Source organism: Orcinus orca, chromosome 1 (genome assembly GCF_937001465.1).
Source record: "Orcinus orca chromosome 1, mOrcOrc1.1, whole genome shotgun sequence".
NCBI classification, from domain to species: Eukaryota; Metazoa; Chordata; class Mammalia; order Artiodactyla; family Delphinidae; genus Orcinus; species Orcinus orca.
The window spans coordinates 207,115,737-207,141,521 of NC_064559.1; the positions used below are offsets into that span (position 1 = coordinate 207,115,737).

A 25,785-nucleotide genomic window follows, 5' to 3' on the forward strand; every position below is an offset into this window, starting at 1 on the left:
TGAGCCACCCCGGACCACTCTGGGGTCCTGATGCAAGAGGCCTGGGGAAATCTGTTCTGAATCTGGACCTCTGGGGGAAGAAATGGTGAAGCTGGTAGTTCCCAGAGCCCCTTGGCTAAAGGAAGTGGCTGTTCCCCAGCCTGGGGCCCTTGCCGCTCCCTCTGCCTGGGATACTCCTCCTTCCCATCCGTCTCAGCCTGGCTGATGCCTGCTCAGGCTGGAGGCCTCAGTGGAAGTCACTTCCTCCTGGAAGCCTTCTTGAACACTGGGCTGGATGAAGCTCTCTTGATGTGTCCTGTGGGCACTTATTCGCTCATGCATTCAATCCTTCATAAGACGAACAGGTACTGTGGCCCGCAATCTGCCAGCCTGTAGGGCCTGTGTCCTCTAGAGGTCACAGTGCAGGGGCTGGGGAGGGTGGGCAAGTCCCCTAAGTTTGGGAGAAGCGCTGCAGCTCCCGAGACCCAGAGGACTGTGCTCCCCCCTAAGTCGGCCTGGAGCGGGTAGATGCCGACGCCAGCGCCCCCTCTTCCCTGTTCTCCCTCCTCCCCCGTTTCCATGCTTGTCTCCGCCTGGATGGCTGTGTCCAACTGAGATTTGGGGGACACGGGGCCCCTGCGCCCATGACCCTCTCTGGGGACGATCGCCTCCCGCCCGACCAAGCTGCTCAGACAAAGGCTGCGCCCAGGACAAAGGCTGCGCCACCGCGGCTGCTACTGCGCGCGCGGATTCGATTCCGCGTGCCCCACCCAGCCTTTAGTCTGGCAAACAAATCCATTTTTTTAAACAAATGAAAGCTGAAATCTCTTCCCAAACATTTCTCCCCCTCTGGGATGGAGGGAGGAGCAAAGAGCGCCCCCAGGATGGCAAGCAGGGCGACGGACGCGGGTGGAGTGGTGCGGACCAGGAGCGCGCGCAGCGGGAGGCGGCCGCCGGCGCCAGAGCGCGCAGCCCTGGCGGCACGTCCCTGTTCTCTCCCCTGGGCTGGGGAGGGCTGAGCCGTGCCGCAGTCCGTGGGGCGGGCGCGGGCGCAACCTGCCCAGCGCTCCGCGCAGGGCCCCTGCATTGCAGCTGCGCCGGGCGTGCAAGCGTGCGTGTGTCTGTGTGTGCGCCTGTGTGTGCACGCGCGTCGCCTGGCCGCCGCGCCCCAGTTCGCTCGGCGCTGCTGTCCCCTCACCCCCTCCCGTTCCACCGCCGCCCCTCCCCCTGCCCGCAGCGCGCGCACCTCCCCGTCCCCGCGGTTCTAATTGAGAATTTGCCCGGTAACCTTGGGGGCGGGAGGGGCAGAGGGAAGGAGCCGCGGAACGGGAGGAGAGGGGAGAGGAGAGGAAGGCTTCTGACAGCCTGGTCGCTGCAGCATCTTCTTCGACACACTTCTTCACTGCCAGGCCACAGAGTTGGCCAGAGCCCGGGGGACCTCCACCCTCTGGGCTGTCCCAGCTGTCCCCTTTGCACTGGGAGGATTATGACCCTGGCGCTGAGGCTGCGGTTCTGCTCCCCCCCCCCCCGTTATTATGTATCAGGCTGGTGAAATGCTGGGAGAATGATCCTTGGGTAGATAAGTCACTTGTACTCATTTTGGGGCGGGGAGGGGGGGATGGAAAAGAGCAAGGAGACGGTAGTTTTACTCTTCCACCCTGGCAGGGTGGGCATCTCACGGTTCCTCTGCCCTGGCCCCCCTTCCCCTCCCGCTATTGAAAGGACGCCTGGCCAAGCCCAAAGGGAAGGAGATTCATGGGGTCCTTCGGGGCCCCCATCTGCTCTGTGGAGGGGGGTGGCCCTGCCTTGTCCCTTCCCCAGCTCCTGTCATCTCTCCTGTGTGCTCTGCCAGGGGCTGGGAGGATGCTTATTTCAACTGGAGGCCTATGGAGCTCAGAGCTGCAAGTGCTGGCAGAGGGGCTGCTGGGGAGCAGGTGTCCTGCTTGGCCGAGGACTCAGGGGCGTGCTCGTCATGAAGCAGTGAAGGTGGCTTCCCCTCCCCACGATCTCTCTCACAGCATCCTCTCCTGCCAGCAGCCTCCCGGTACAGCCTGCCCTCTGGGCTTCCGGAGGGGGGGACGGCTGATGATTCCTGTGCTCCGAGGCAAGGCACTGCCTGGCTAGACTTGGCTTTCTGAAGGGCTCCATCTTCCCGGCAGGTCCGACACTGACTGGTCCCTGCATCCTGCAGTGCACCCTGGTGAAGTGACCTGGTCACTGAGGGAGAGCCAGGGCTCTGCAGAGTTCCCTGTTCCCTTTCCCATTTGTTCTGCAAAACTGAAACCGGATTTCCTGAACGGGAGCCACTGGTCACCCTGCCCTTCTCTGTTACATCCTGTAGGTCATCGTCACAGCGCTGGCTGGCTTCAGCCCCGGCCAGGGTGGCTGCCAAGGCCAGCCTGGCGCTCCCAGGCAGCCACTGCCAGCGTGCAGACGCCTGCTGACCCAAAGCCACCTCTGGGAACAGCTCAGAGGTTTCAGTGGCCAGGGCGGCTGCCAGGCCCCCTGTCACTGCTGGGGCCGGGGCTGGGATGAGGCAGAGATTTACACACTGGGTGGCCCAGGAAAGCTGCCTAAGGCATGTGGCCAAGCCCAGAGAGCCTCCAGCGACCAGCAGCAAAGGGAGGTCTGAGAGGGGAGAAGGCAGAGGGCCGCTGTGGATGGGGGAGGGGAGCTTAAGGAGCTGACCCCCACAGAGGGCCTGGGTCAGCTTAGCTGAGACCCAACACCTTGGGCCGGCAAGGTCTCTAGCAAGGTACCCCACAGACGGGCACCTCTGCGGCTGCCCTGATACTAAGGGCGGGTGTAAGCCATCCCTCTATCCTGTCTCAGTGCCCAGAGCAGACCATCGGCTCAGCCCCCCAGGCCAGCTCTGGGGCTTCCCCTGCGCATGCCCGGGCCCGGAAGGGCAGCCTCTGCGACTTTTCTCTGCAGAGCCTCTGGCGCCCCAGGGGGAGCAGCCGCCGCTCGACACCCCCGTGCAGCAGGCCAGTGGCTCTCAGAGAAGCATCCTTGGCCATCACGTCCTGCCTCCTGCCTTGGAGCCTCCGGGGGCTCCCTGGCCCTCCGCCCTCAGCTGGGTCGGGGAGGGCTTCCATGAGAAGGTGTGGCTCACGGTCCCTAAAAGGCAGAAGCACTCAACACACAGCCTTGAAGTCCAGGCCTTGGAATCAGAAAGAAGCCCAACCTGGGCTGCCTTCCCCCAGCCTCGCCCATTGCTGTTGCCTCTGAGAGGCTCAGGGCTTGGTGATGGCCTCCAGGAGCTCCCTCTGCTTCTAGAAACTGCCCTGGGGCTGGGGGTGGGGCAGCAGAGGATGCCTGGACCCTGCTGCCCCAGGTCTGTCCGGAGAGGGGCCTCTCAGCAGCTCAGGGGCTTGTCTGGCCACTCAGACACCCTGGCAAGCCCTGGGTCCAAGCTCACCTACTCACTCTGTCCCAGGGAAAGACCGAGATTGAGGGTGGGGACCAGCCCGTCCTCTCGAGGTGCGACTTGCACCCCGAGCAGCAGAAGTTAGGAAACCTGGATGCTTCCTCCTTTTTCACACCTTGCACACAGGGTTCCCAAGTGTCCCTCTCCCTTGGGGCCTGGCAAGGTGACCCGAGCGCTGTTCTTACCGTCCAGTGACAGCCAATCGTGCTGGGAGGACGGGAGAGTGGGCAGGGCCCGAGCTTTGTACTCAAACACCACTGAGTTGGAGATGATCTGGTTGTTGAAGGCAACTTGTAGGGTCACAAGACCAGTGTCATGGGCTGAAAGCAAAAGAAAGAGCTGTCAGGGAGGGAGGAGGCCGGGGCATGGGCACACTCCAGCCTCATGTCCCCACCCAGGGGCCAGGAGGACCCTCTCCCCCCTGCCCTTCATGGATCAGCCCTGCCTGGGCCTGCTCATTCCTCAAGGTCAGAAGCCGGGGGGGGGGGGGGGGGCTTTAGGTGCAGCATTTGCATTGGACTCCTTTGTGCCATTTCTCTGTTTCGCCTTTTCCTGCAAGCTTGTCCTGACTCACTTAGCCTGGCCTTCTGCGTATTTTCAGAAGTTCTTCTGCATCCCCGATGAAGGCCAGAGCTTTGTCTGTGCCTGTTACTCTGAGCCCAGTGGTGCTGGGCAGGAGGCTGGCGTAAACCTTTCGTCTCCCCCCCCCCGACGCCTGGATGTCAGGCTTCGGGAAGACCGGCCCTTATGGGCCTCGTGAGCTGCTCTGACCCCGACACGGGGCTCAATGAAAGCTATTAGTTGAGTAACGCAGGGGACATTCTCACTGTTCCCAAGAGGAGAGCCTACCTGTGGCAGAGAGACTTGCTTCATTTCTGGGGGTGAGGCTGGTTTTGAAGTCTTGGGGGCCAGTGGGTGTATACAGGCTGCTCGGCCCCGCCGGGCCTCAGCCTCTGGTAGACAGCAGGGTTCTGTGCTCTCTGCCCTGCTTTTCTGGAACCAGCGCCCAGGGCCTTCCCAGGACAGATTTCCAGGGAGGACGCACCCGGGGATCATGTTACTGTTTGGGCTCTTGGTTTTCCGAAGCTTAGACTGTAGGAAGCTCTCCAAGTCAGCTGCTCCCCAGGGCCGAGTAAAGCCCTGGCTTCCCTCTGAGGTCTTCTGATGCAGCCCTCGTTGCCCACGGGAAAACCAACTCGTTGAGGTGTGGCCTCTCTCCATCCCAGGTGTATGTGTTACGCAGTGGTCCCCAGAACAGGTCTTCGGGAAGTCATTGCCCCAAGATGACCAGTGTTTTTTTCCCCTGTGCTTTCCACCCTGGTGCGGTCCCTCGGCTCCAGGTCACAAGCTGGCTCCGCGGTGGGTGGGGTACCACTGGAGATCCCGCCGCGCCTCTCTGGGCAGGGGGCCCCAGCCAAGTCCAGACCTCCCTAGGCTCTGATGGCGTCCCCAGACAGATCTCCAAGCTCGTGGTTACTCTTCTTCCCTGGAGATTTGCCTCGTTTACCAACAGGAGGGTAGGGCGTCAGCGAACGCCCCATCGGAGCCCACTCAGCTCTGCTCCTCGGGGCAAGTCTGCTGCCTCTCGCTGGCCCCCGGGGAGCTCAAGCCTTCTCTGTACCAGACATTCCAGCTGGAGGGTCCTCCTCACCTGCCGCTCATCTTCCACCATCTCCTGGCTTGTGTACAACCTGCCGTGACGCTGGAATGGTGGCAGATCCCAAGGCATCCCGTCCTTCCCCAGAGAGACAGAGCGAAGAGGACCTGTCATAGCCTCCTGGGTCCCAGCCCAGCAGCCCGGCGCATGCGGGCCTGTCACCCAGGACATTTCCTGGACTCACTTTCCCTCCCCCGCATTGAGTCCATCAGCAAGCCCTGGGTCCATTTGCTTCTCTCCATCCTGATGGCCACCACGGTACCCAAGCTGCCATCATGTCTTGCCTAGATGCCTGGACTCCTGCATTAGCGTCCTGCCCAGGGCACCCTCAGCACACCTGAGACCTACCTGTTCTTCTGGGATGGTGTTAGGGTGGGGGGCACACTCCAAAGCCTCCACAGGAAATAAGTGGGAGTGTGTTGCCCAAGGGAGCCTTCCTCCTTAAATCGGGAAAGACTACTCCTCTGCCGCTTCCTATGGTTTCCCTGCTTCTTCTTCTTTTTTTTTTTTTTTTGAGGTACGCGGGCCTCTCACTGTTGTGGCCTCTCCTGTTGCGGAGCACAGGCTCCGGATGTGCAGGCTCAGCGGCCATGGCTCACAGGCCAAGCCGCTCCGCGGCATGTGGGATCCTCCCAGACCGGGGCACGAACCCATGTCCCCTGCATCGGCAGGCGGACTCTCAACCACTGCGCCACCAGGGAAGCCCTTCCCTGCTTCGTTCTTCCCTCCTACAATCCATTCTCCCACACACCCAGATTCATCTTTGAAAGACATAATTTAGATCAAGCCACTCCCCACTTAAGACTAATGGCTTCCGTTGCAAGTACAACCTAATCAGACTCCTTCTTATGACTTAGAAGGATGGACATGATTTGTTCTCTGCTATCTTCTCCAACCTAGCCACCTCCAACTCACCCCACCTTTCTATTTCTTCAATTTACCAAACCTGTTCCTGCCTCAGGCCCTTTGCACTTCCTTTGCCCTCTGCCGGATGTTTTCCTCCCATGCTTCCCATGACCAGCTCCATCTCATCATTCAGGTTGCAGCCTAATGTCCCAGCCTGTGAGAGGATCTGTCCAAAGGAACGTCCCTTTTCCCAAGTTACCTTATCGCATGACCATATTCTAGTGTTTTCTCCAGTGATCTTGGTTATTTCTTTGTTTCCTTGTTTGTTTTTTCATCTCCTACAGTAGAATGTAAGCTCTGTGGGAGCTGGGAGCCAGTCTGTCCTGATCACCTCTTTATGCCCAGGGCCAAGGTCAGTGCCTGGCCTGTTATGGCCCCTCCATACCTGCTTGTCGAGTGAATGCAGTGCACTTGCTCATCTCACTTTGAATTTCATCTTTTGCCTTTGGTGACTCCAAGGAATCCAGCGTGAGGCTGTCCAGAAGCCCCCCCAAACAAAGTCTTTTTGTTGGGGGGCTTCCTCCATCTTCTCCAAGGACCAGGTTGCCTTTCCTAAATCCCAAGTCCTCCTTCACCACTGCTTCACCGGAGCTCACTGGCTTGAATGGGTTTTCTCCCTCCTGACCTTGGAACACTACTGGAATCTTGCAAGAGGCAGTTTCCATGCCTGTGTGTCTTCTGCGGCCAGTGATGGAGGGGGAGCCGCCCAGAACCATGTTCTTGGTCGGGGTCTAGTCTCCCCAGCTGTTTTGCCTGGGCATGTGCACGAGGCCGGTGGGCAGGGGCCATTTGCACCCCCTGTGCCCCCTCTTCCCATGTCATTCTAGCTCCTCAGGTGACCTGGCTTGTGCTCCCAGGCCTCTGAGCCCTTCTTTTAGGTGAGGCCAGTTTGGTTCTGGTTTCAAGTGTCCTTTCTTTAAGATCAGCTCCAGGTTCCCCAAGGCTTTGGGAGACCCAGGGAAGAGGTCCCTGAGCAGCCAGCATTGTCCCCCAGGGTGCATGACCAGCTCCTTCCTGGACTGAGAGCTCCTCGCGGTCAAGGTTAGAGTTAGGGGCTGGGTCCACTCCAGGCGCCTACCAGTGCCTGGCAAACTACTTGACGAATGAAGAAATGAACGAATGCATGTAGCACCCAGTGCTCTCGTACTGAGTGACATGTTTTAGTTTGGGCCTCAAAACAAGGATGTCCAGAAAGGACGCCCCTTCTTTGTGGTTAGGGGTGGAACAGGGCGGGGCCCCCAGCCCACAGGCTGCCTGAGCCTCTCTGGGTCCAAGATGCAAGATGTTAGGGGAGCCTAAACCACTAGGAGGCATAGTGACCTGGGCAGACTCTCCTGCCAGCTCTGGGACCAGGAGAACTGCCTGCTGATACCTAAACAGCCCTGGACCCCTCTCCCAGCTCCCCTCCCCGCAACCAGGACTGAAACAGCAAGGCCTCCCTCATGAGCAGCTCCATGAACTGAGCATGTAAGCCAGGAGCTTCCTGGACCCTCATCTCAGCCCCTTGCCCATCTGGCCGGTGGTTTCTACAGATGTAGAAATGGGGACTGAGAGAAGTCAACCTCCGGGCCCACGTCACCCGACGGTAACTGGCTGATCTGGGAGGTGCACCCAGGATCTGCCAGGTCCTGGCCTGGGACGCCATCCAGACGGTATGCAAAGGCCAATCTTTTTTTATTTTTTTGGAGGGGTCGGCTAACTCAGGACAGGCGAGGTCTGGGTCTCCAGCCGGGCAAGAACCAGGTACAGGAAGCGGCATCTATTTATAGGCTGGGCCAGTCCCTTTCCAGCAGCAGGTGATAAGTGGATAGTTAAGAACACGCTGCCCCTCCCCCCACCTCCCCAGTGGAGGTGGGGGGCTGCATGAGCCACACGCGGCGGCCCCAAGCTGTGATAGGCTGACCCGGCCTGGCTGGCATCAGGATGGCTGCGCTCCAGCCCCAGGAGGGCTGCTGGGAGCCTGGGAGCAGGGGGAGATGAGTGCGAGCCAGCCAGGCCGCTGGCGGGGGCAGGGCCAGCAGAGGAGGCCACCACAGGCACCAGCCCTGGCTCCCTGGGATGTCTGCGGTGCAGAGACCGCTGCATTCAAGCGGAAGCTGAGTATGTGAGCCCAGCCCTGGAGCAGCGGCATTCTGCTCCGGTGGGCTGCGTGGGGAGATGGAGAGAGAGAGAGAGAGAGAGAGAGAGAGAGAAGAATGTTCCATGTCAGCTCGGGAGCCCCGGGCTAGGGTGATGGTGCTGGGTAAGGCAGACAGCTCCAGTGGCCGGAGGTTCAAGCTGGACCGCCCCAGGTGAACCAGGCCCCTGGCACGGGCCAGCTCTACTCCTGCCCTGGGGACCCCCCGGCCCCACTTCTCTTCCCCACCCCTGGTCCTCCACGGGGAGCGTTCTCTCTCTCTCTCTCTGTCTCTCTCCTTTTTGTCGGCTGCAAATAACACGGAGTGGGACCCTCCGCCCTCCCCGCCCGCCTCCTCGTCTGCCTTTCCGTCCATCATCTGGGCCAGCTGGACGGGTCGTCCCTGGAACGAATGATGCGTGTGAGGGGCCAGTCAAGGGGTCCTCCCAGCACCAACCCAGGGAACAGAGAACGTGAGCAGATTCCTTCACGAACATCCACCCCTTTTGGGGACGTGCCAGGCACTTTTGAGCCCTGGGGGACACGTGGTGACCAAGAAAGACACAGACCCTGTCCTCATGGAGCCAACAGGCCAGTGGGGAGGAGGTAATGGTCAGAGGCCAAGGGCAAGTTGACCAGGCAGGGGCACCAAGCTGCGCCCTGCCCGAGTGATAGGGACAAGGTCAGAGCCACGGGGACGGCCCCCGGGGCCTCCGGGGCCTGAGAGCCAAAGGAGACGATATGCCTGTGCCTCCTTCTGGCCATGGGGTGGCTGCCGTCAGCAGCCCCTCAAAGGAGCTTCTGTGGGTTATTCTCAGTCTGATGCCCCCTCCCCTGCGGTCTGCCGGGCCTTCTCCATCCCTCTCTGACCCGCTCTGTGCCGCAGGGGACTGGCCCCGTGGACCGCATGGCCTGGGCCCTCTCGTCCTCGTGACTTCTGTGTGGCTTCAGCTGTGCGAGGCATGGGCGGGGGCGGGGAGAGAGGGCGGCACCGTGGCCCTGACCCCAGACGCGGCTCCTTTTGGGGCCCTTCTGCCCGCCTGGCTCTCACCGGCTCCTGTAACCCTTCAGGTGGAGGGTGATTAGATCTTCCTGCTGTGACCAGTCCTGGGTGTGTCACCCTGGCTCACTGGTCGTCTAAGCAGTCCTCCATCAGGTTCTCTTCAAAACCCAGCCAAGCTCACCTGTGTCCCCATCTATCATGCTAAGGGGGCCACGAGTCCAGAACAGATGCCATTATGATCGCTGATCCGGGACCCACTCCTTCACCGTGGAGGAAACGGAGGCCCAGGGTAATGACACAAGTTGCTCCAGGTCACCCCCTCCAGGCTGACTCGGAGTCCAGCGCTCTGGGGCCCTGCGGCCTCTGCCGGGAGGCGGCCTCTCACCTGGGCAGTAGCAGCGGAGCACCCCAGGCTGAATCAAGGACGCAGGCACTGAGATCTGGTCGAACAGGCAGCTGTAATTATTGCTGGCTTCTTGCCACGGGCCTGTGATGAGAACCTTCACTCCTCCCTGGAGGGAACAGAGACCAGCGGGGGGCAGAGGTCAGCCCCAGAGGGAGGGATGAGGGACACAGGCCCCCGTGGCTGCACCCCCAGCCCATGTGCTTGTGGAAAATGCAGACTGCCGATTCCCATAAGCCCTACTTCTGAGAACCACTGTTTCAGGACTGTGGTGGGAAGGAGGCCCCCAGCCTCCCCCCCGGCGCTCTCAGGGGCCCCCAGACGCTCCTGGCCTTCCTCAGCTGGCACCCAGCATGGGTGCCACCAGCACCCTGACCCCCTCCTGGAAGTGGAACATTCAGCTCCAGGCAGAAGGGAGCACAGAGTTTTTCAAGCTTTTCCCCCCAGGATGCACCTGAGAACTGGCGGGGGGTGGTGGGGGACCCCTGAGAGGAAATGGAGGGGAGGGAAGGGGCTTTCTCTGTCATTTGCTTGTGGACAGATTGTGTGAACTCTGAGCTACGGAAATGGGCTTGAGCACCTTAGTGGCCTGCAGGGACTGGACGTTCTGGCGGGGAGATGAGGGGAGACCCGGGATGCCCAGGGTGTGGTGGGGATAGCCGGGGGAGGGGGGGAGGCAGCGAAGAGGGGCTGGATGAAGAAGGTAATGAGAAAGAAAACAGAACAGAAAATTGGAAGGAAGGCTCAGAGCTGGAGGGGCTCAGAGGTTGCCATTGTGGCCAGACGGCCCCCTCACTGTGTGCAGACACAGTACACGCAGGCACCGATGTGCTTACAGCCTGGCTGGGCTGCAGCTGCTCCCACAGGGCGAGAGCCGGGGAGTGGGGGGAAGGGGGATGCAGGAGTGGGGCTCAGATGACCTTGCTCAGCTCAAGGGGAGAGGGCCCTGCCCCCAAGGATCCCAGAGGCGCCCAGGCGCAGGACAGCACCCGAAGGGTACAGGCGCTCCCTGACCTCTGGCTGGAACCAGCCAGGGCAGCCACAGAGCAAGAGGGTGGCCTTACGTCTCGGTGCCCCGGGCAGTCCTGTCTATTATCCGAGCTTAGTGATTAATAGCCGCCTGTCCTGCCTGATGCGAGCAAGGAGGTGTAGGTGCCCTACTCAGAGCTCAGACAGCTGAGGGGAAGGCCAGGTAACTGAGTCGGGGAGGCCTGCCCTGGGGGTGCAGAGGGTGGGCTGGCTGTCCTCTGGCTCTCCTGGTCCTTGGTGAGCTCCAGCCTCCTCTCCCGGCAGGGGGCCAAGCTCTGCCCAGGACGGGGTGGAGAGCACCACCTAGTGTCCAGGCAGGAGAAGGTCGAGCGGCGCGCCTCCTGGAGACTGGGGGGGTGGGGGGTGGAGGGGGTGAGGAGTGCGGCCTGAGGCCCTCCTTCTCCCACCTCTCCAGGCCAGAGAAGCCAGACCCTGGTTCTCCCGCTGCTCCTAATGCCAGCGAGACGTTCTCTCCTGCTCAGTCCCCCGTTCTTGGGTGACCTGTCCTTGGCACTGGCCCATCCGTGCTCTGGAGGGACCCCGGCCTCGACACAGGACTGGCTGTTGAGGCTCCACACAACGTTCCTGGAAGCAGACCTGGCCTTGGGCATCAGCAGTAGGAAGGGGTGTTTCCAGGGATGAGGTGGAAGTGGGTCCCTCACAGCCCAGCACAGAAGGGAGCTTCCCCTACGGAAGGGGCTCTCCCAGACTGGAAGGCCTTCCACCTGTGCTCTTGGATGGGCCTTCCTTCCTCTGCCTGGAATGGCTGGAGAAGTCACCTTACTGCTAGACAATCAAAGTTTGGAGGGTGGTAGACAGAGCTCAGGACCAGGAGCCAAAGGCAGGAGGCCTGCCTCTGCCCCTTGTAGCTGTGTGTCCTCAGTCAAGTGGCCCAACCTCTCTGGGTGGCGTTTGAACTTTAGGGACCCTCTGGCCTTGACACTCTTTGGTTCTGATACGTGGCTCCGCAGAGAGATTTGGAGTTCTGTCGGAGTGGCGGGGCCTGGAGCCAGCATCCTCGGGCCAACGGGCTGGGAGTGGGCTCCTGGCTGGGAGATGTACCATATGGCACAGGTAGAACCTGACTTTGGGATGCCTGGGGGCACCAGAGGCCAGCTCAGGGCACGATCCACCCTGGATCCTGGGCAATGGAAGAGCAGTGTCTTCAAAAGGCCACAGACAGTTACTCTGTGAGAAAAAAAGAAAGAAAGAAGGAAAAAAACCCCAGTAACCCCAATCAATAGCTGCTAGCATGAAGCCAGGGCTGCTGTGAAGAACAAAGGACTGCAGGAATTACTGGAGAACATCAGGACCTTCTCCATGGAAACTGCTGCGGGAGGGGCTCAGCAGCCATCCGTTCAGGAGACGGTTTCCATGGCGACATCGGCCTGGCTGTGCTGAATCGCTGTGATGCGGGCACCTGACAGCTCTAATTGCAGCCTCCTGTGCCTGGTGCGGCAGGAGTGTCCGTGGAGGGAGATGACGCAGAAGCATTTGGGGGAGGAGAGGCAGCAACACATGCTATCTGAGGTCTCTGTGCCCTGGGAGCCCTGAGTAAAGGACCTGGATTTCTGATGCCCCTAGGGCGGATCCTGGGGGCCCAGGGGCACCTCCAGCATAGGTGTGTGTGTGTGTGTGTGCAGGTGAAGAGGCAGACAGAGCAGAGGGGAAGCGGGAGCAGCCTGTGGTGGGGGAGGGATGCTCAAGAAGAGACAGCAAGACGGCCCTGGCCTTAGCATCCCTGCGAAGTGAGTGCCTGGGCACCCTCGAAATTTAGAGCTGGGTGAGGGTGCCGAGCGACTGGCTAGATCTGGGCTCCTGACACAGGTGGCAGGCAGGCTTCTTCCCAGCAGAGAAGGGGAGAGGGCGAAGGGTACCATGCCAGACGGTGGGGGCGGTGCTATGAGGAGAGAGGAAGGACAGGGGACAAGATGTTATCTCCGGCAGGAGAACCCAGGAGGGTCGGCCCCTGCTGCTGGACTGGGTGGGGGAGGATGGCGGGGAGGGAGCGGCCGGCAGAGCCGCTGGGGCCTCAACAGAGGCCTCTCCGAGCAGCCACGTTGGGCTCCAAAGGGCCCGGCTGGTGGCATTTGCGCATTTCCCAAATCGAATTGAATTTGAGCTGCTTTTGTTTCTGGGTAGCTGGAAGCATCCAGAGCTTCTGGAAAAGTGGGGCTGCCGCTCCCTCTGCGAGGCGCCCGGGCCATCTTTCCTTTCTCGTTCCCATGCCGCCCTCGCGTGGCGAGCTGCTGAACTGACTTTCTCCGAGGTACAGTTTAGGGATCTGCAGGCCGGTGCTCGGATACAGGACGGAGAGCGCCAGGCCTGCCAAGAGCCCCTGACCAGTGCCCGCAGGTCCCAGCGGCTGGAAGGAGGGCCTGGACCCGCCCAGGGATGTGCACTCAGCTCACAGGTTGAGTCCCGGGATGAAAAGCTCCTCCTGCTGAAGGACACGGGCACCGGGGTGCCTCAGAGCACCCTGAGGAAGGAGCAGATCTCCAAGGTCGGAGGACTTGGAGGGCCTTGAGGCCACCCCAGCTCAGCCACGTGCAGATCAGGACACTGAGGCCCAGGAGGCAGGCCCGAGAGGCAGTGCCCCGACTTCCAGCTCTGACCTCCTTGAACCCCAGTCCCAGGCCTCCCTCCCAGCCCCTCGGAATTGCTTTCTTAATCCCCGTGGGGAGCCAGCTGCTGGGCTGAGCTGACCTTTCACCCCAGGGGATGAGGTCACAGCGAGCCACACCAAGAGGAAACTGAGTCAGTCTTCTGGAGTCTTGGGGGTCCGTGGTGGTAGGGGGAGTCCCTGGAGGTGGGTGGAAGAGGCAGGGCTGCTGGAGCTCTTCGCTCAGTCCTGACAACCCAGTGAGGAAAGCGCTCGTGTTGCCCCAGTCTTAGAGACAGGAAAGGCAGCGACCTTCGCCCAAAGTCACCACCGGCTAGTAAAGTGGGGGGCAGGATTTGAATCCACACTGTCCAGCCCCAGCCCCGTGCCCCTCACCACGTAGGGCAGTCACCTCTGGACACCTGAGCTGTGATGAGCCTGCTGCCCGAGGACACAGTGCACGGGCAGAGCAGCTCTTACACCTGCTGTATCTCTGGGATGCTCCTGTCCCAAGGGGGGCCACTACCTGGGCTGATGTGGCATCTGAGAGCTGGGGGCGTTCATACACAGTGAGCAGCCTCTTCGCCACGGCCGAGGCAGGAGGACACGTAAAGGAGCACAGTGGGCCGTGAGTTGTGATGGCCACAGAGTAATAACCAATAACATAACAATAAACTATTGATTACTTACTACGGGACAAAGACTTTACCAAGAAGCAAGTACTATTGTCACCCCCACTTGATAGGTGAGCAAACTGAGTCACAGGGAGGGAAAATCACAGTAGAGGCAGCACTGACACCCAGGGGTGCCCCCTGAGACATGCCCTCCCCCCTGGGCCTCAGTGTCCCCTTCACCAGGGCCCGGGGGAGACTGGGAAGCCGACACGGGCTCTCAGACATGCTGCACTTCTCAGGGAACCCCGTTAACCCTGTCCCAGCTCGGGCATCGTCCTGGGAGCCCCTGCCAGCACCTGGGGCTGGAATGTGCACGGGTTTAGCCAGCATTCCTGCTCTGCCCATGTCAGAAGACCTTCTGCGTGGTTTGCATCGCTGCCTTGAGGTACCCCATGAGCTTCAGGGTCTCTCAGGAGCACCCTTCCCTTGGTGTCTTGGGCAGCAGCCCCTGCACTAATGTCTAGGGAAGGTGGCAGTGGAGCCACGGGAGCCGTGGGCAGCCACCTCCCAGGGGAGAAAGTGCTGATCGGGGCCCCCATATGCTGCTCTCCAAACACCTGGCAGGCACACTGGGAGGGGTCAGGGATCGTGTCCTATTGGGCAGCAGGAGGTTAGGGAACACTTGGGCCACTCTGTCCCCTTCCTACGCCATTCTACTTCAGAGGAAAAGCAAAGGTTCCTTCCTTAAGCACCTGGGCCACCGTGGCAAAACCTGGGTCGCCCTGCGGTCCCGGGCTTTGGAGCAGGGATTCTCAACGTCAGATCTCAGCCCCCCCGGAAGAGAGACAGACTGTGGGGTGGGGGGATGTCTTTGATTTTGTGGAGGCTGGATATACCACCAAAATCTCACAGATGACTCTTTGGAAGCTGCACCCTCCCTCTCAATTTGATGGGAATTTGTTTTTGCTTTGTTTTGTGAAAGAAATCCAAAGCAATGGATACAGATGGTCTATCGTGGTGATTTCCAAAATTTTTTCCAGCAGCCCTAGGATGCTTTTCCGAAAAAAAAAAAAAAAAAAAGGCAAAGCAAAACATAGGTGGAATCTTAAGACATCGGCCAGGTGACAGCGGTGACAGCAAACATTGCTCTGGCAGAGTTGGGAGGGCCACCTGGCCTCCCAGGAGACCCCTGATTTTAAAGCTACTTGCTCCTGTGAGGACTGAGAACACCAGAGAGAGCTGGGGGTATTTCGGGCACCATGGGGACAGTGGGAGGGGACAACTGTATGGTCCAGAGCTTCGAGGAAAGGGCAGCCACACGCAAATGAGCGTCCCTTGCTGGGTGCTGGCGGGTGGGCAGGTGAGGCTGGTGCGGGAGGCTACGGCAGTGACAGCTTACCTCCGGGTAAGACCACTCTGGGGAGTAGTCGGTCACCATGAACACCCGTCCGCTCTGCTGCAGCATCCCCAGGGTGCCCGGGGCCGAGGCGGCCGAGACTACCTCGGCAACGTGCATGTAGGCCATGGTGCTGGCCCCGCCCTCGGCGCTGCTCAGCTGCAGGCTGCCCTGCTGGGGGCTGCAGCAGGGGAGGCACATCTCTGCCTGGGTGAAGGGGGCACGGGCCCCGTCCTCTGACTGCGAGAGCGCCGCGCCATCCCCCGACACCAGCTGGTGCCCGTAGATGGCGCTGCCGCCCCCCTCCACGGAGATGAAGTCGTTGATCAGGTCGGAGAACTGGTTGCCGAAGGAGATGTCGAAGTGGTCCAGGCTGAGCTCCATGTTGGAGGCGTTGCCCAGGCCGGGCTGGGCCACGGGGTAGAGTCCCTGCACCACGTTGCCCGGGAGGAGGGGGACGCCGCCGGCGCTGCGGATCACCCCGGTGGGCTCGGGTTGCAGGTAGTGCTCAGAGCTACAGGCCTGCAGCTCCCCGGACTTGATCAGGCCCTCGCCCCCTTCGGCCACCTGCGAGGTCTCCATGGTGACCTCCCCTTCCGCCGCCATGGCCTGGAAATTGGCCTGAAACTGCATGAGGTGGAGGGAAGACGTGGACTCAATCCGTGTCTCCACGTGGCCGCTGCAGGAGCTGGTCTGTGACGACGCCTCCGTTTTCACCGTGGGCATCACAAAGGTGCCCCCAGAGTCACCTAGGCTGCTGTGGGCGTTCTGCTCAATGGGGAGGGGCTTGCTGGCGTCCTGCAGGAAGAAGCTCGGGGAAGGGGTCTGGTGGACGTGGGGGCCCGTCTGGCTGAAGCTGGACGTGTAGTCCTTGTTGGAGTCTATTGCACTGAAGTCCATCTGCTCCAGGGTGGTGCTGGGGCTCAGGCCGCCGCCCGACGGCAGGAGGCTGGAGCCGGCGCTCAGGGTGAGGGAGCTGGAAGCCGCGGCCGCCGCGGAGGAGGAGTAGGCCTCCTTGGCCATCTGCTGCTCGAAGGAAGTGTCCTCGGTCTTAATCTCCTTGGTCAGGACGGTGGTGAAGCCGAAACCCCTCTCCACTGGTGGCGAGTGCCGGACGTCGGCGCTGACCATCTCGGCTTTCAGGCCTCCGCCCCCGTACGTCTGGCCTTGCTTTGGGTTATTGAGGAAACAGTCGGGGTCAAAGTTCATGGTGGTTTCTGGAATCTTCCGGCCCCCGTCGAGGGTGGTGGAGAGGACGAGCTCTTCGGACACGTTGGTGGGCAGCATGGACAGGCTCTCCGAGCTGCCCGTGGTAGGGAAGGCGAACTTGTGGCCGTCGGAACTCACGGCCAGGACGAGGCCCTGAGAGGCGTCGGGCGACAGGAGGTGTTGGTTGGGGCCTGCGGTGGGGGACATGGTGTACACGGCCTCGTTGGTGACCTCGGACATGAACACCGTGGCGCTCTGGGACAAGCTCCCCATCACGGAGGCCACCGCCATGCTGGACACGCCCGTGACCACGGGGCTGTCCGCCATGTCTGGGTCGCTGTTGAGCCCGCTGCTGATGGAAACGGGGGAGCTCTGGGTGGTGTCGGGGACCTCCACCTGGTTGGTGGAGGAGACCTCTGTGCTGTTCTGGTGCAGCAGTACCGGCTTGGCCACCTTGCCGTTCCTCTTCTCGCGGCTCAAGCCCTTGCCGTGGCTGTGCTCGTGCTTGCCCTCGGATACGTCGTTGTGCTGCACCTCCGCGTGGCCCCCGTAACCCCCCGTCCGCGGCTCCACCTTCGGTGAGATGATGCGGTGTTTGGCACTGTTACACTTGTGGTGCACGCTGCTGCCCGCTCCTGCGGAGATCAGAAGCGCAACACGCGCGCACGCACACACGTGCACACACACACACACACACACACGCAGAGTGTCAGAGCTAGGACTGCAGTGGGCCCCGTCCCTGAGCGCTGGGGTCCGGCAGAGCCCAGCCTGGGAGTCCAGGCTGGCTCTGGCCCCTCGGGGCTGCCGTGGGACAGACACTCAGGGACTCAGGCCATCTTACCCCACCCCGGGTTCTCAGGTGCCCTGTGTAACCACCGTCTGGACTGGGGGGCTTTGTCCCCGATGCTCCTTTCAAATAGTAATTGAAGAGCCCCAGTGCATAGGAGGCGGGGAAGGAGAGGCTGGGGAGAACGCCATACTCCAGGAAAACCCTTCCCACCTTCTGAGCCGTACTCACTCACTGGAATGGCTCAGTCTGGGATGGTGGCCGGGGCCTTCTCCCCTCCCCTGAAACTTTTCATGCCTGTTCAGGCCACAGTGTCCCAGGACACCCCTCTGGGACTGAAAGCCGGTGGTTGATGGTAGGGGGCTGGGGGTGCGGTGGGTAGAGAGCAATGTACTCTCCCTGGACTAGCTCTTAGGCCCCAGGACCAAAGAGGGTTCTAGACTTCATTCCAGAGGCAGAAAGGTATTTGGGGCCCCCCCCACCCCCACTCCATTTAGCTAGCCCGGGCCTATCCTTGGCTCCTTGTGGGATGAAATCCTTCTGAAGACCTGAGCGAGGACCCAGCCCTAAACCCCAGTTCAGTGGCAGAGAAGAAAGGACCTCAGGCTCTGAGCGTTTCTGAGCAACTTGCACTCGGGGCTCTGCCCCCAGGCCTCCACTCCTGTGTGATTGTCATTCCATCTGAGAAGGGTGACTCTGCTTTTGATAAAAGGGTGAATTCTCCCCTGATCCAGTTACAGACTCACCAAGATCCCTAAGTATGTGAAGACTTCACGGAGAAGTGACGGGACCCTCTAATGGCAATAGCTAATTAAGGCCGCTAGGGAGTGAAGGACCACAGAGCAAATACCATCATCGGAAACACACACACATCAGGACAGAGGATGGGGGCCGCTTTACATTCTTGGAGGAGACAGAGGTGGAAGCAGGAGGTTTAGCTTGAGTGGTCGCACTGACTCCGGGCCGATCTCCCAGAAAAGCCTGTGTCGGCCCGGGGACCCGGGCTCCTGCTGCTGCTGCCCGAGATCCCAGGGCCCGGAGGGCACCTGCCACGGGTGGATGTGGACAGAGACCCAACCCTGTGCACTCCTGACTCTGCTGCCCACGTTCCTAGAGGGCGCGCCTCTCCGGAAACTGCTCTCTCCTGCCCAAAGTGGGCTGCCCACCAGCCGCGCCAGCCCCGCTGGGCAGGACGAGGGAGAGTTGCCCTGGGTGCTGTGCTGTGGCCTGGCTCCTGGCTGACCCCTCTCCCCTTGTGGTCATCACACCTGCTGCCTGGCAGCGCCCCCTCTGCCCACGTGCCCGCTGGGGGCGACCCCGCTCACCCAGGCTGCCAGTGCAGAGGCAGTTGTGGGTCCGCGGCTGTGGCTTGGTCTGGTGGCTGTCAAGGATCTGCTGTACCAGCTGCTCCACCGAGAAGCCCGAGCTGCTGTTCCCGTTGCTGCAGGTCCACTTGATGCCGTGGACTGTGGGGAGAGAGGCGGGGTGGTCAGAGGCCACGGCTGCGGGGGGAATCCTGCGAGGGCCGGGACCTGGGCCCGCCCTGAGCGTGGCCCCCTCTCTGCTGGGATGCTGGCTCCAGGCACCATGAAGGGATGGCCGTAAGAAGTGGCAGAGAAAGGAGGGTAGAGAAGGGAGGGCCAGGCTGCCCCACAACCCCGCCCCTCGGGACCTCTGTGCGCCCCCTCTGCCTCCCGTCCTCCTTTCCTGTGGCGCATGGCGGGGGGAGGGCAGTAGACGGCCCAGGGAGTTGGGTTTTTTTTCCGCAAAGACCAAGTACATCGGGTGGCTCTTCCAGGGGTCCTGGAGTGGAGGGGACAGAGAGCGAGGATGGGGAAGGAGAGGTGCCGGAGGCTGAGGGACCTCCCCAGACCGCAGGTCGTGGAGATGTGGAGACGTGGTGGAGGCTGGGGAGAATGGCTCCCATTCCGGCGGGTGGCGGAGGGAGAGCGCTTCAGACTCCTGCTCTCATCAGACTTCCTGGCCTCGAGGGATGGCAGATTGGGCACAGCGGGTGCCCCCCGATGGCCCGCCACCCGGATGGCCACCCTGGGGTTCTGGCTCCACCCTCCTCAACCCTGGAGCCCTGCTGTCCCTGGTGTCGGAGTGGGGCACCCAGCATGACTGAGGGTGGATGGGGCTGGAAGTCTAAGATAACCGACTTGCCTGCCTGGATGTGTGGACTGACTGAGTTTCACGCCCACTGTATTCTCTCAGCTGGAGCAGACCTGGCTGAGAGGTGGGGGGCTGAGCCTGGGGGGCCTCTCTGGTGGCTCTGGGGGGCCGGGTCCAGAGGCAGTGAATCCACAGCCCCGGGGCTGGAGCTGGTGCCTGGGGCTTCAGGAGTGACCCAGGTCCCTATGAAGGGGGTGGACGGTGGGAGCTGGTGTTCTGAGAGGGGGAGCAGGGCATCAGGGCACAGGGTCAGGTTAGAGAGAGGCCAGGGGCTTTGCCAGCGCCAGAACAATTTGCTTTCTCCTGATCTCACGTGGACTCCATGGGGAGAACTGTCACAGCTCACAGAGCCTGCCTTTGCTCTCTGAGGGGCACAAGGAGACACACAGGGAGAGTCTGCACAGCGCGTAGGAGCTGGGTTGGACTCAGATGTGGATTGGAGTCCAGGTTTTGTTCTGTACTTGCTGTGTGAATTTGGCCAAGTCACCAAACCTCTCTGAGCCTCAGTTTCCTCACCTGCAAAATGGGAATACAAGAGTATCCGCCTCACAGGGTGTTCCGGAGGAAACCCAGTCTCCTGCCTGGCACTCCGTGTGGACCCTGCCAAGAGTAGCTGTTGTCATAACCGTTAATGTTGATGATGGCAACGACGGCGACACACAGCACGTGATGCTGGCCTTGCCCTGGCCGATGCTTTGGGAACAGGCCTGGGGAAGGCAGCTTCTTGCTGTGACCTCCGCAGGCGGCTCAGCCTTGGAACGCTGCAGGGAGAGCTCCACGGCGCCGTCCGTCTCATGCCTCAGCTCCTTGTGTGCTCCTGCGCTTTCATGTAGAACTTCAGTGGTTTTCAAAGAAAACCCCGGTGTGAGGGTCGTGATCTGCTGGGAACCCCCTGAGGCCGCCGCTTCTCTTCTCCTCTCCATGCACCTGCCCAGGTGTTCGCCCAGGATCCTCGCCTCCACTCCATTCTGATGAGGCTCTGGCCCCTCGGGAGGTCTTCCTGGCTCTGCCGCTCATTTCTTCAAAAGCGCTGGGGCCCCAGCCCTGCTCCTGGAGAATTCTGGCGAGTCATTGAGAGGGGACGGTGGCTGAGTGGCTTCTGCCTCGAGCTAGCTCCGCTGCCTGGATTTGAAGTCGTGGGCGCCTGTTTGGAGCCCTGTGTGATGCGCATGCCCAGGGGTTGGGTGTTTGCACCCACCTTTCTGCAGGTGGATGGCGCTGCCCCTTGGGATCCCTCGGGGAAATCTCCGGCAGCCCCAGGAAGCTTGCACTCCCGCTGGCTCAGGCAGCTGGAAGGGACAGCCCAAGCCAGGGGTTTGCAAACCTCATCATAGCTGCGGAGCACTTTTCGCAAATAAACCTCTACCTGGAAATCCAATATGGAAAACAGATCACAGCAGAAGGGGCCTGGCCCAGGCAGGACTTAGGGGTCAGGGCGTGTCCTCACACCTGGGCCCCCCTTAGCTGAGGACCTTTTCCAGAATCCTCATTTTATAGATGAGAAAACAGAGGCTGAGGGTGGGGGCCAGAGGGCAGGACCCAAACCGCTGTACACAGATGTCCTGTCCCAGCCCAGGGGCTCCGGAGGGGCGCCCAGACTTCTCTTTAAAGCTCTGCGCGAGTGCCTCGCATGCAGTCAGGATGGCACACACAGGGCTCTGTCTTAGGCCAAGTCTTTAGGTTCTGCAAGTGTGAGACCAGAAGCTCCCAGAGCTCATCACGGGCGCTTCTACCTGTGCAGGACTTGGAGCAGGGCTCCTTGCAAAGCCGGACCAGGTGTCCTCAGGGAACCCTCTCCCGGCCCACCCGAGTCTGAACTTGAATCCCTGGAGACGTGAGCTATGCTCAGGCAGCCCCACCTCTGGCTTCTGGCTGCAGGACCCCACCCCACCCAAAGGTCTGGGGTGCTGGCGTTGGGTGGGCTCGCTAACCCCCGGACTGCCCGTCGCCTCTGCTGGAACGTTCTGGCATTTTGGACCAGGCCCCCCCAGTGCTGACAACTGCCGCTCAGACCAGCCTCCTCCAGCCCCCGTGCGGGTGCCGCTCCTGCGTTCTTCCTGCTTCTTGTTCGTCTCCTCATGTTGTGAAGGTTATAAAATGAAAACCCAGTGAAGGGTGACAGATTGCAAGCAGAGAATTTCTGGATACTTAATGCAAATTACCTACTGTCTTAGCGCATCCAATATGCAAATTGCCTCCCTCCCCCTCTGGTGGGGGAGGGGAGAGGAGCCCCCTCCTCGGAGGTGGTGAGCTGTTAGTACCGAATATCAAATACTATCAAGATGGCTTTTAACATGTCATGCTCCGCTTCCCGACACGTAATGAATCAATGGGAAAGGAGATTTCTATTGGGAAAAGCGTGCTTTATGGAAGGAAGGTTGATACACACGCACGCTGGCCCCCTCCCCCTCCACTGCCTCTCCTCCTTCGTAAAAGCAGCTAAAGGGAAACCCATTAAAGGTACAGTTGGTGAAACGTAAGGTCATGAACTGGGGCGGAGGGCACAGAAAGAGAAAAGCGAATACCCCCCCGCTCCCCCGCCCAAATCACCTCTTTGCGGCTCTGGGCCACATCATCCCCTCTGCTCTCTGAGTCTCGGGGGAGGGCTCCTCATTCCCAGGCCACAGTCGGCCGCCTGGGGGTGGGGGTGGCCTGAGTGTTTCCTGCCGAATCCCTGGCCGGGGATCCTCTAAATCTCCCCATGCAGGAGGTCTGGACGGTGCTCCCGGGCTGCTCAGGTGATGGAGGGGGGCCTGTCTTGTGTGCCCAGGAAGGCTGGGGCAAGGAAGGTACCAGAGAGGGAGAAGGCGGGCGTGGGTGACTCCTCACAGACCTGCACAGGACAGGAGTGGCCAGAGGAAAGTGGGGTGCTGCAGGGTACTTCTGCGGCTCCGCCCATAGTTCTGCTGCTGCCCAGGGACCCAGCACCTGGGCCCGACACTGGCTCTGCCAGGCGGAGTGCAGCAGGCCCCGTGGGAGGACTGGTCTGCAAGCCGACGGTGCTGACGTGGCCTGAGCACGACGCTCACCCTGACGACCTCCCAGAGCTGGGCAGCCGGGCTAACACTAATCTGAATAATCAAAAGGAAATCGATGACAACAGCATGGGGCCACGCTTTGGAGAGCATCTTCTGATGAGCAATTCACCCAAGAGGCAGCCAGCCACTGGGAAGAGTGTAACGGAGATCTGGAGGAAGGGGCTGGGGAAGGTATGGGGGTGAATCCTCCACCCCCACCCCTGCCTGGGGCCAGCTGCCAGCTAAGGGCCACTTGGCTCATGCCTGCTCCATCCCAGCCTTGTGGGGGGTTGTAGGTGGAGAGCTTTGGCCAGGTAGGCTTAACTAGACCCCAGGTTGAGCTGCCCTGTCACTCTGTTATGGACAGAATTGTGTACCCCCCCAAAATTCTTAGGTTGAAACCCTAACCTCCAATTTGAGTATATTTGGAGATAGGGCCTTTTGGAAGATAATTAAGGTTAAATGAGGTCCTAAGGGTGGGTCCTTATCCAACAGAACTGGTGTCCTTATAAGAAGAGGAAGAGACACCAGGGGCGAGCGCACAGAGGAAAGGTCATGTGAGGACACGGCGAGAAGGCGGCCATCTGCAAGCCAAGGGGAGAGGCCTCAATAGAAACCACCCCTGCCCACACCTTGATCTTGAACTTCCAGCCTCCAGAACTGTGAGAAGTAAACGCCTACGGCTTAAGCTGCCCAATCTGTGGTGTTCTGTTATGGGAGCCCCAGCTGACATCAGGGTTCAGGCCTGAGCCCTACATGCCCCTGGGAGAGACCCACCCTGCCCTTGTGCTGCACACGTTGGGTGTGTATGTTTGAGGGGCACTGAGATCTTTCCAGAATGCCTCCTTTTGAAACCGAGCAGGACCCTGTGGGGCTCCTGGGCACAGAAACCTTTCTGTCCCCCATTTCTTGTTTGTAGGGAGCAGACTCCAGACTCCATGGCCTTCCCTGGGTTCCAAAGGGCAGATCTGAACAGTTGCTAAACAAGGGAGGAACAGCCAAGCTACCACCTGAGGCGAGATTAGAGGAACCAGAGAAGCTCATCAAGCGACTACCTGAGACCAGATTGGAGGGGCGCAGCCCCTGCACACACTCTAATCTTATCAGCAACCCCACGCTTGAACTATTGCTATAAAACTCCTCGTCAAGTCCACCCGGGTTGGGACACGGAGTTTTCCGGAGCAGGAGCCTGCCGTGCCCCCCTCTGCCTGGCAAAGCAATAAAGCTGTTCTTTTCTGTTTCCGAGATTCGATTCGGCGCCCGTGCACAGAGGCTGAGCTTTGGCACCACTTTCGCTGCCCCTTTAAATCTTACCCTTCCATCCAGCACATGCCAGCTCAAGCCTCACCTCTCCCTGGAGGCCCTCCTGGTTGCTCTAGCTCTCCTCCCCACTGGAGTCAGAGTCTGACTCATGGGGACAGGATGTTATCGAGGGGACCTTCTCTAGCCCCCATGCTTCGAACCATGCCTGGCACATAGCAGATGCTCAGCGAAGACTGGTGGAGTGAATAAACGAATGGGTGGTTTCTTAGTCACTCAACCCCTCTCCAGCACTGCTCCCGTTTTGTTTCATCCATTCATTAATTCCCCCAATGAACTGTAAGCAGAGCTCACATCTCAATAATAATAACAAAAATAATATTTACTGAACCGACACTACCTGCTAGGCATTGTGCTACGTTCTTTACATGTTGACTCCATTATAAAAAGAAATAAATCACAATAATATCTACCCTTGACTGAGTATCTACTGTGGACAGGGCACTGGGCAGTGGTTCTCCAAGGGTGGTCCCAGCTGCCGTGAAATCACCTGGAAATATGTTAGAAATGCACATTGCCAGGCCCCATCCCGCCCTGTGATGAATCAGAAACTCTGGGGAGGAGGCCCAGATCTGTGTCCTACCCTCCAGGGGAATCGACGCTGGCTCAAATTTGAGACCCATTGGTCTAGAGATTACTTCTCTCATCTCTCAATGATCCTTTGAGGCCGAATTATTGTCCCGTTTCATTAATGTGACAACCAAGACTCAGGAAAGTTGTGGAACCTGCCCAAGGTCACTCAGCAGATAAGTGGGGGTGGGGAGGGGTTGCAGTTTCCACGGAGCCAACTGCCTTGGATGGGTCTTCCCAGGCTGCATCCCTCCTGGACCAAGGAATGGCCGGACGGTTAATCACGGGCCGGAGAGGGAGGGCTACTCCCATCAGAAGGCCGAGATTCTTTCTACTCACTTCACTTCCTAGAGAGAGGGATGCCGCGCTTTCCCGGGGGCTGGTGAGTGTGCAGGAAACCCAGACCCCCTGGGGCTAGGCCAGGTTCTGTCCCCCAGCCCGCCGCCCACCCAGCTGTCTCCTGCCCTGACTACGGAGGGTGCCAGCTGCCTCTGAAGGGCCAGGTGGGCAGCCAGGCCGGAATGTGCGGCCACCCAGACCCGAGCAGAGGAAGCTTGCCTTGGGCCTCCCGAGGGTAGGGCAGGAAGTGAGAGGCAGGGCCTGCTGTGCACCTGCTCTTGGAGGAGAAGCAGCGAGAGAGGGAGGTCCGTGGGAGAACATCTCAGCATCTGAACCTGGGCCGCTGGGGTTCCCGGAGGGGTCCCCGGTCTCGTTCACTGAAGCCCACCGGGGGAAGTTATGGGAAATTTCTATGAAAGACAGGAAGCCCGAAGCAAGACTCTTCCCAGAGAACGTGGGGATCGTGGGAGCAGTGTTTGGCTCCTTGCCTGGATTTCTAGTCATTGGAGGTCGGATGGGGTGCGTAGGGGACACCGAGTCACAGACGGGGCTGGGATGTGTGTGGGGGGCCCAGAGGCGGTCTTCTTGGTTGTCCTCTGAAGCCTCAAATGCTTCCCGAGGTGGCTGCCCCAGGCAGTGGTAGAATTTTCCTGAAGGGCAGGGAGAACCTCCGAGCTCAGTGCCTGGCTAGCGGTATGGGAGGGCGGGGCTGAGATTCAAGAACATCCGGAGCCTGTCGGGGCGGGGGTGGGGGGGGACTTCCCTAGCCGTCCAGTGGTTAAGACTTTGCACTTCCACTGCAGGGGACATGGGTTTGATCCCTGGTCGGGGAACTAAGATCCCGCATGCTGCGTGGCAAAATAAATAAGTAAATAAATAAAATGTTAAAAAATGCAAAACAAAACAGAGCCTGTGGGAGACAGGCCAGCAGGACCACGCTGGCCAGGGGTCAGGGGCCCCAGTGGCCGCAGCTCTTTTCCTCACATGCGTGTGATCTTGGGAAGATCTTTGATTCCTCTTGGCCTCCGTGTCCTCATCTGTAAAATGGGTGCCTCCCACGGGTTCACCTGATGACACATCTCTGTTCCCCAAGGGACTTCAAAGACACAAGTGGGTCCCACACCCCGGATTCCGATTCAGTGGCGTCCGCAGGAGATCTGAGTCAGGACAGGGTTGAGGGTCCCGAGTGAGATGGCCCTTTCTGCTCTGAAACGTCATGCCTGGAACACTTTG

General features: G+C 60.2%; 1 protein-coding gene across 19 annotated transcripts in view; it reads right to left on the bottom strand.

The window, feature by feature from the left end:
* CAMTA1 (calmodulin binding transcription activator 1) overlaps positions 1–25,785 on the bottom strand; it is an 894,219-nt gene that overhangs the window by 75,141 nt on the left and 793,293 nt on the right. For all 19 annotated transcript variants that reach the window (XM_004272346.4, XM_033432830.2, XM_033432827.2 and 16 more), the window contains 4 exons: positions 18,457–18,597; positions 15,139–16,979; positions 9,477–9,603; positions 3,595–3,729 (listed from right to left, as the gene is read on the bottom strand). In XM_004272346.4, the coding sequence (XP_004272394.1) occupies positions 3,595–3,729; positions 9,477–9,603; positions 15,139–16,979; positions 18,457–18,597 (2,244 nt within the window). The remainder of the gene's footprint in view (positions 1–3,594; positions 3,730–9,476; positions 9,604–15,138; positions 16,980–18,456; positions 18,598–25,785) is intronic.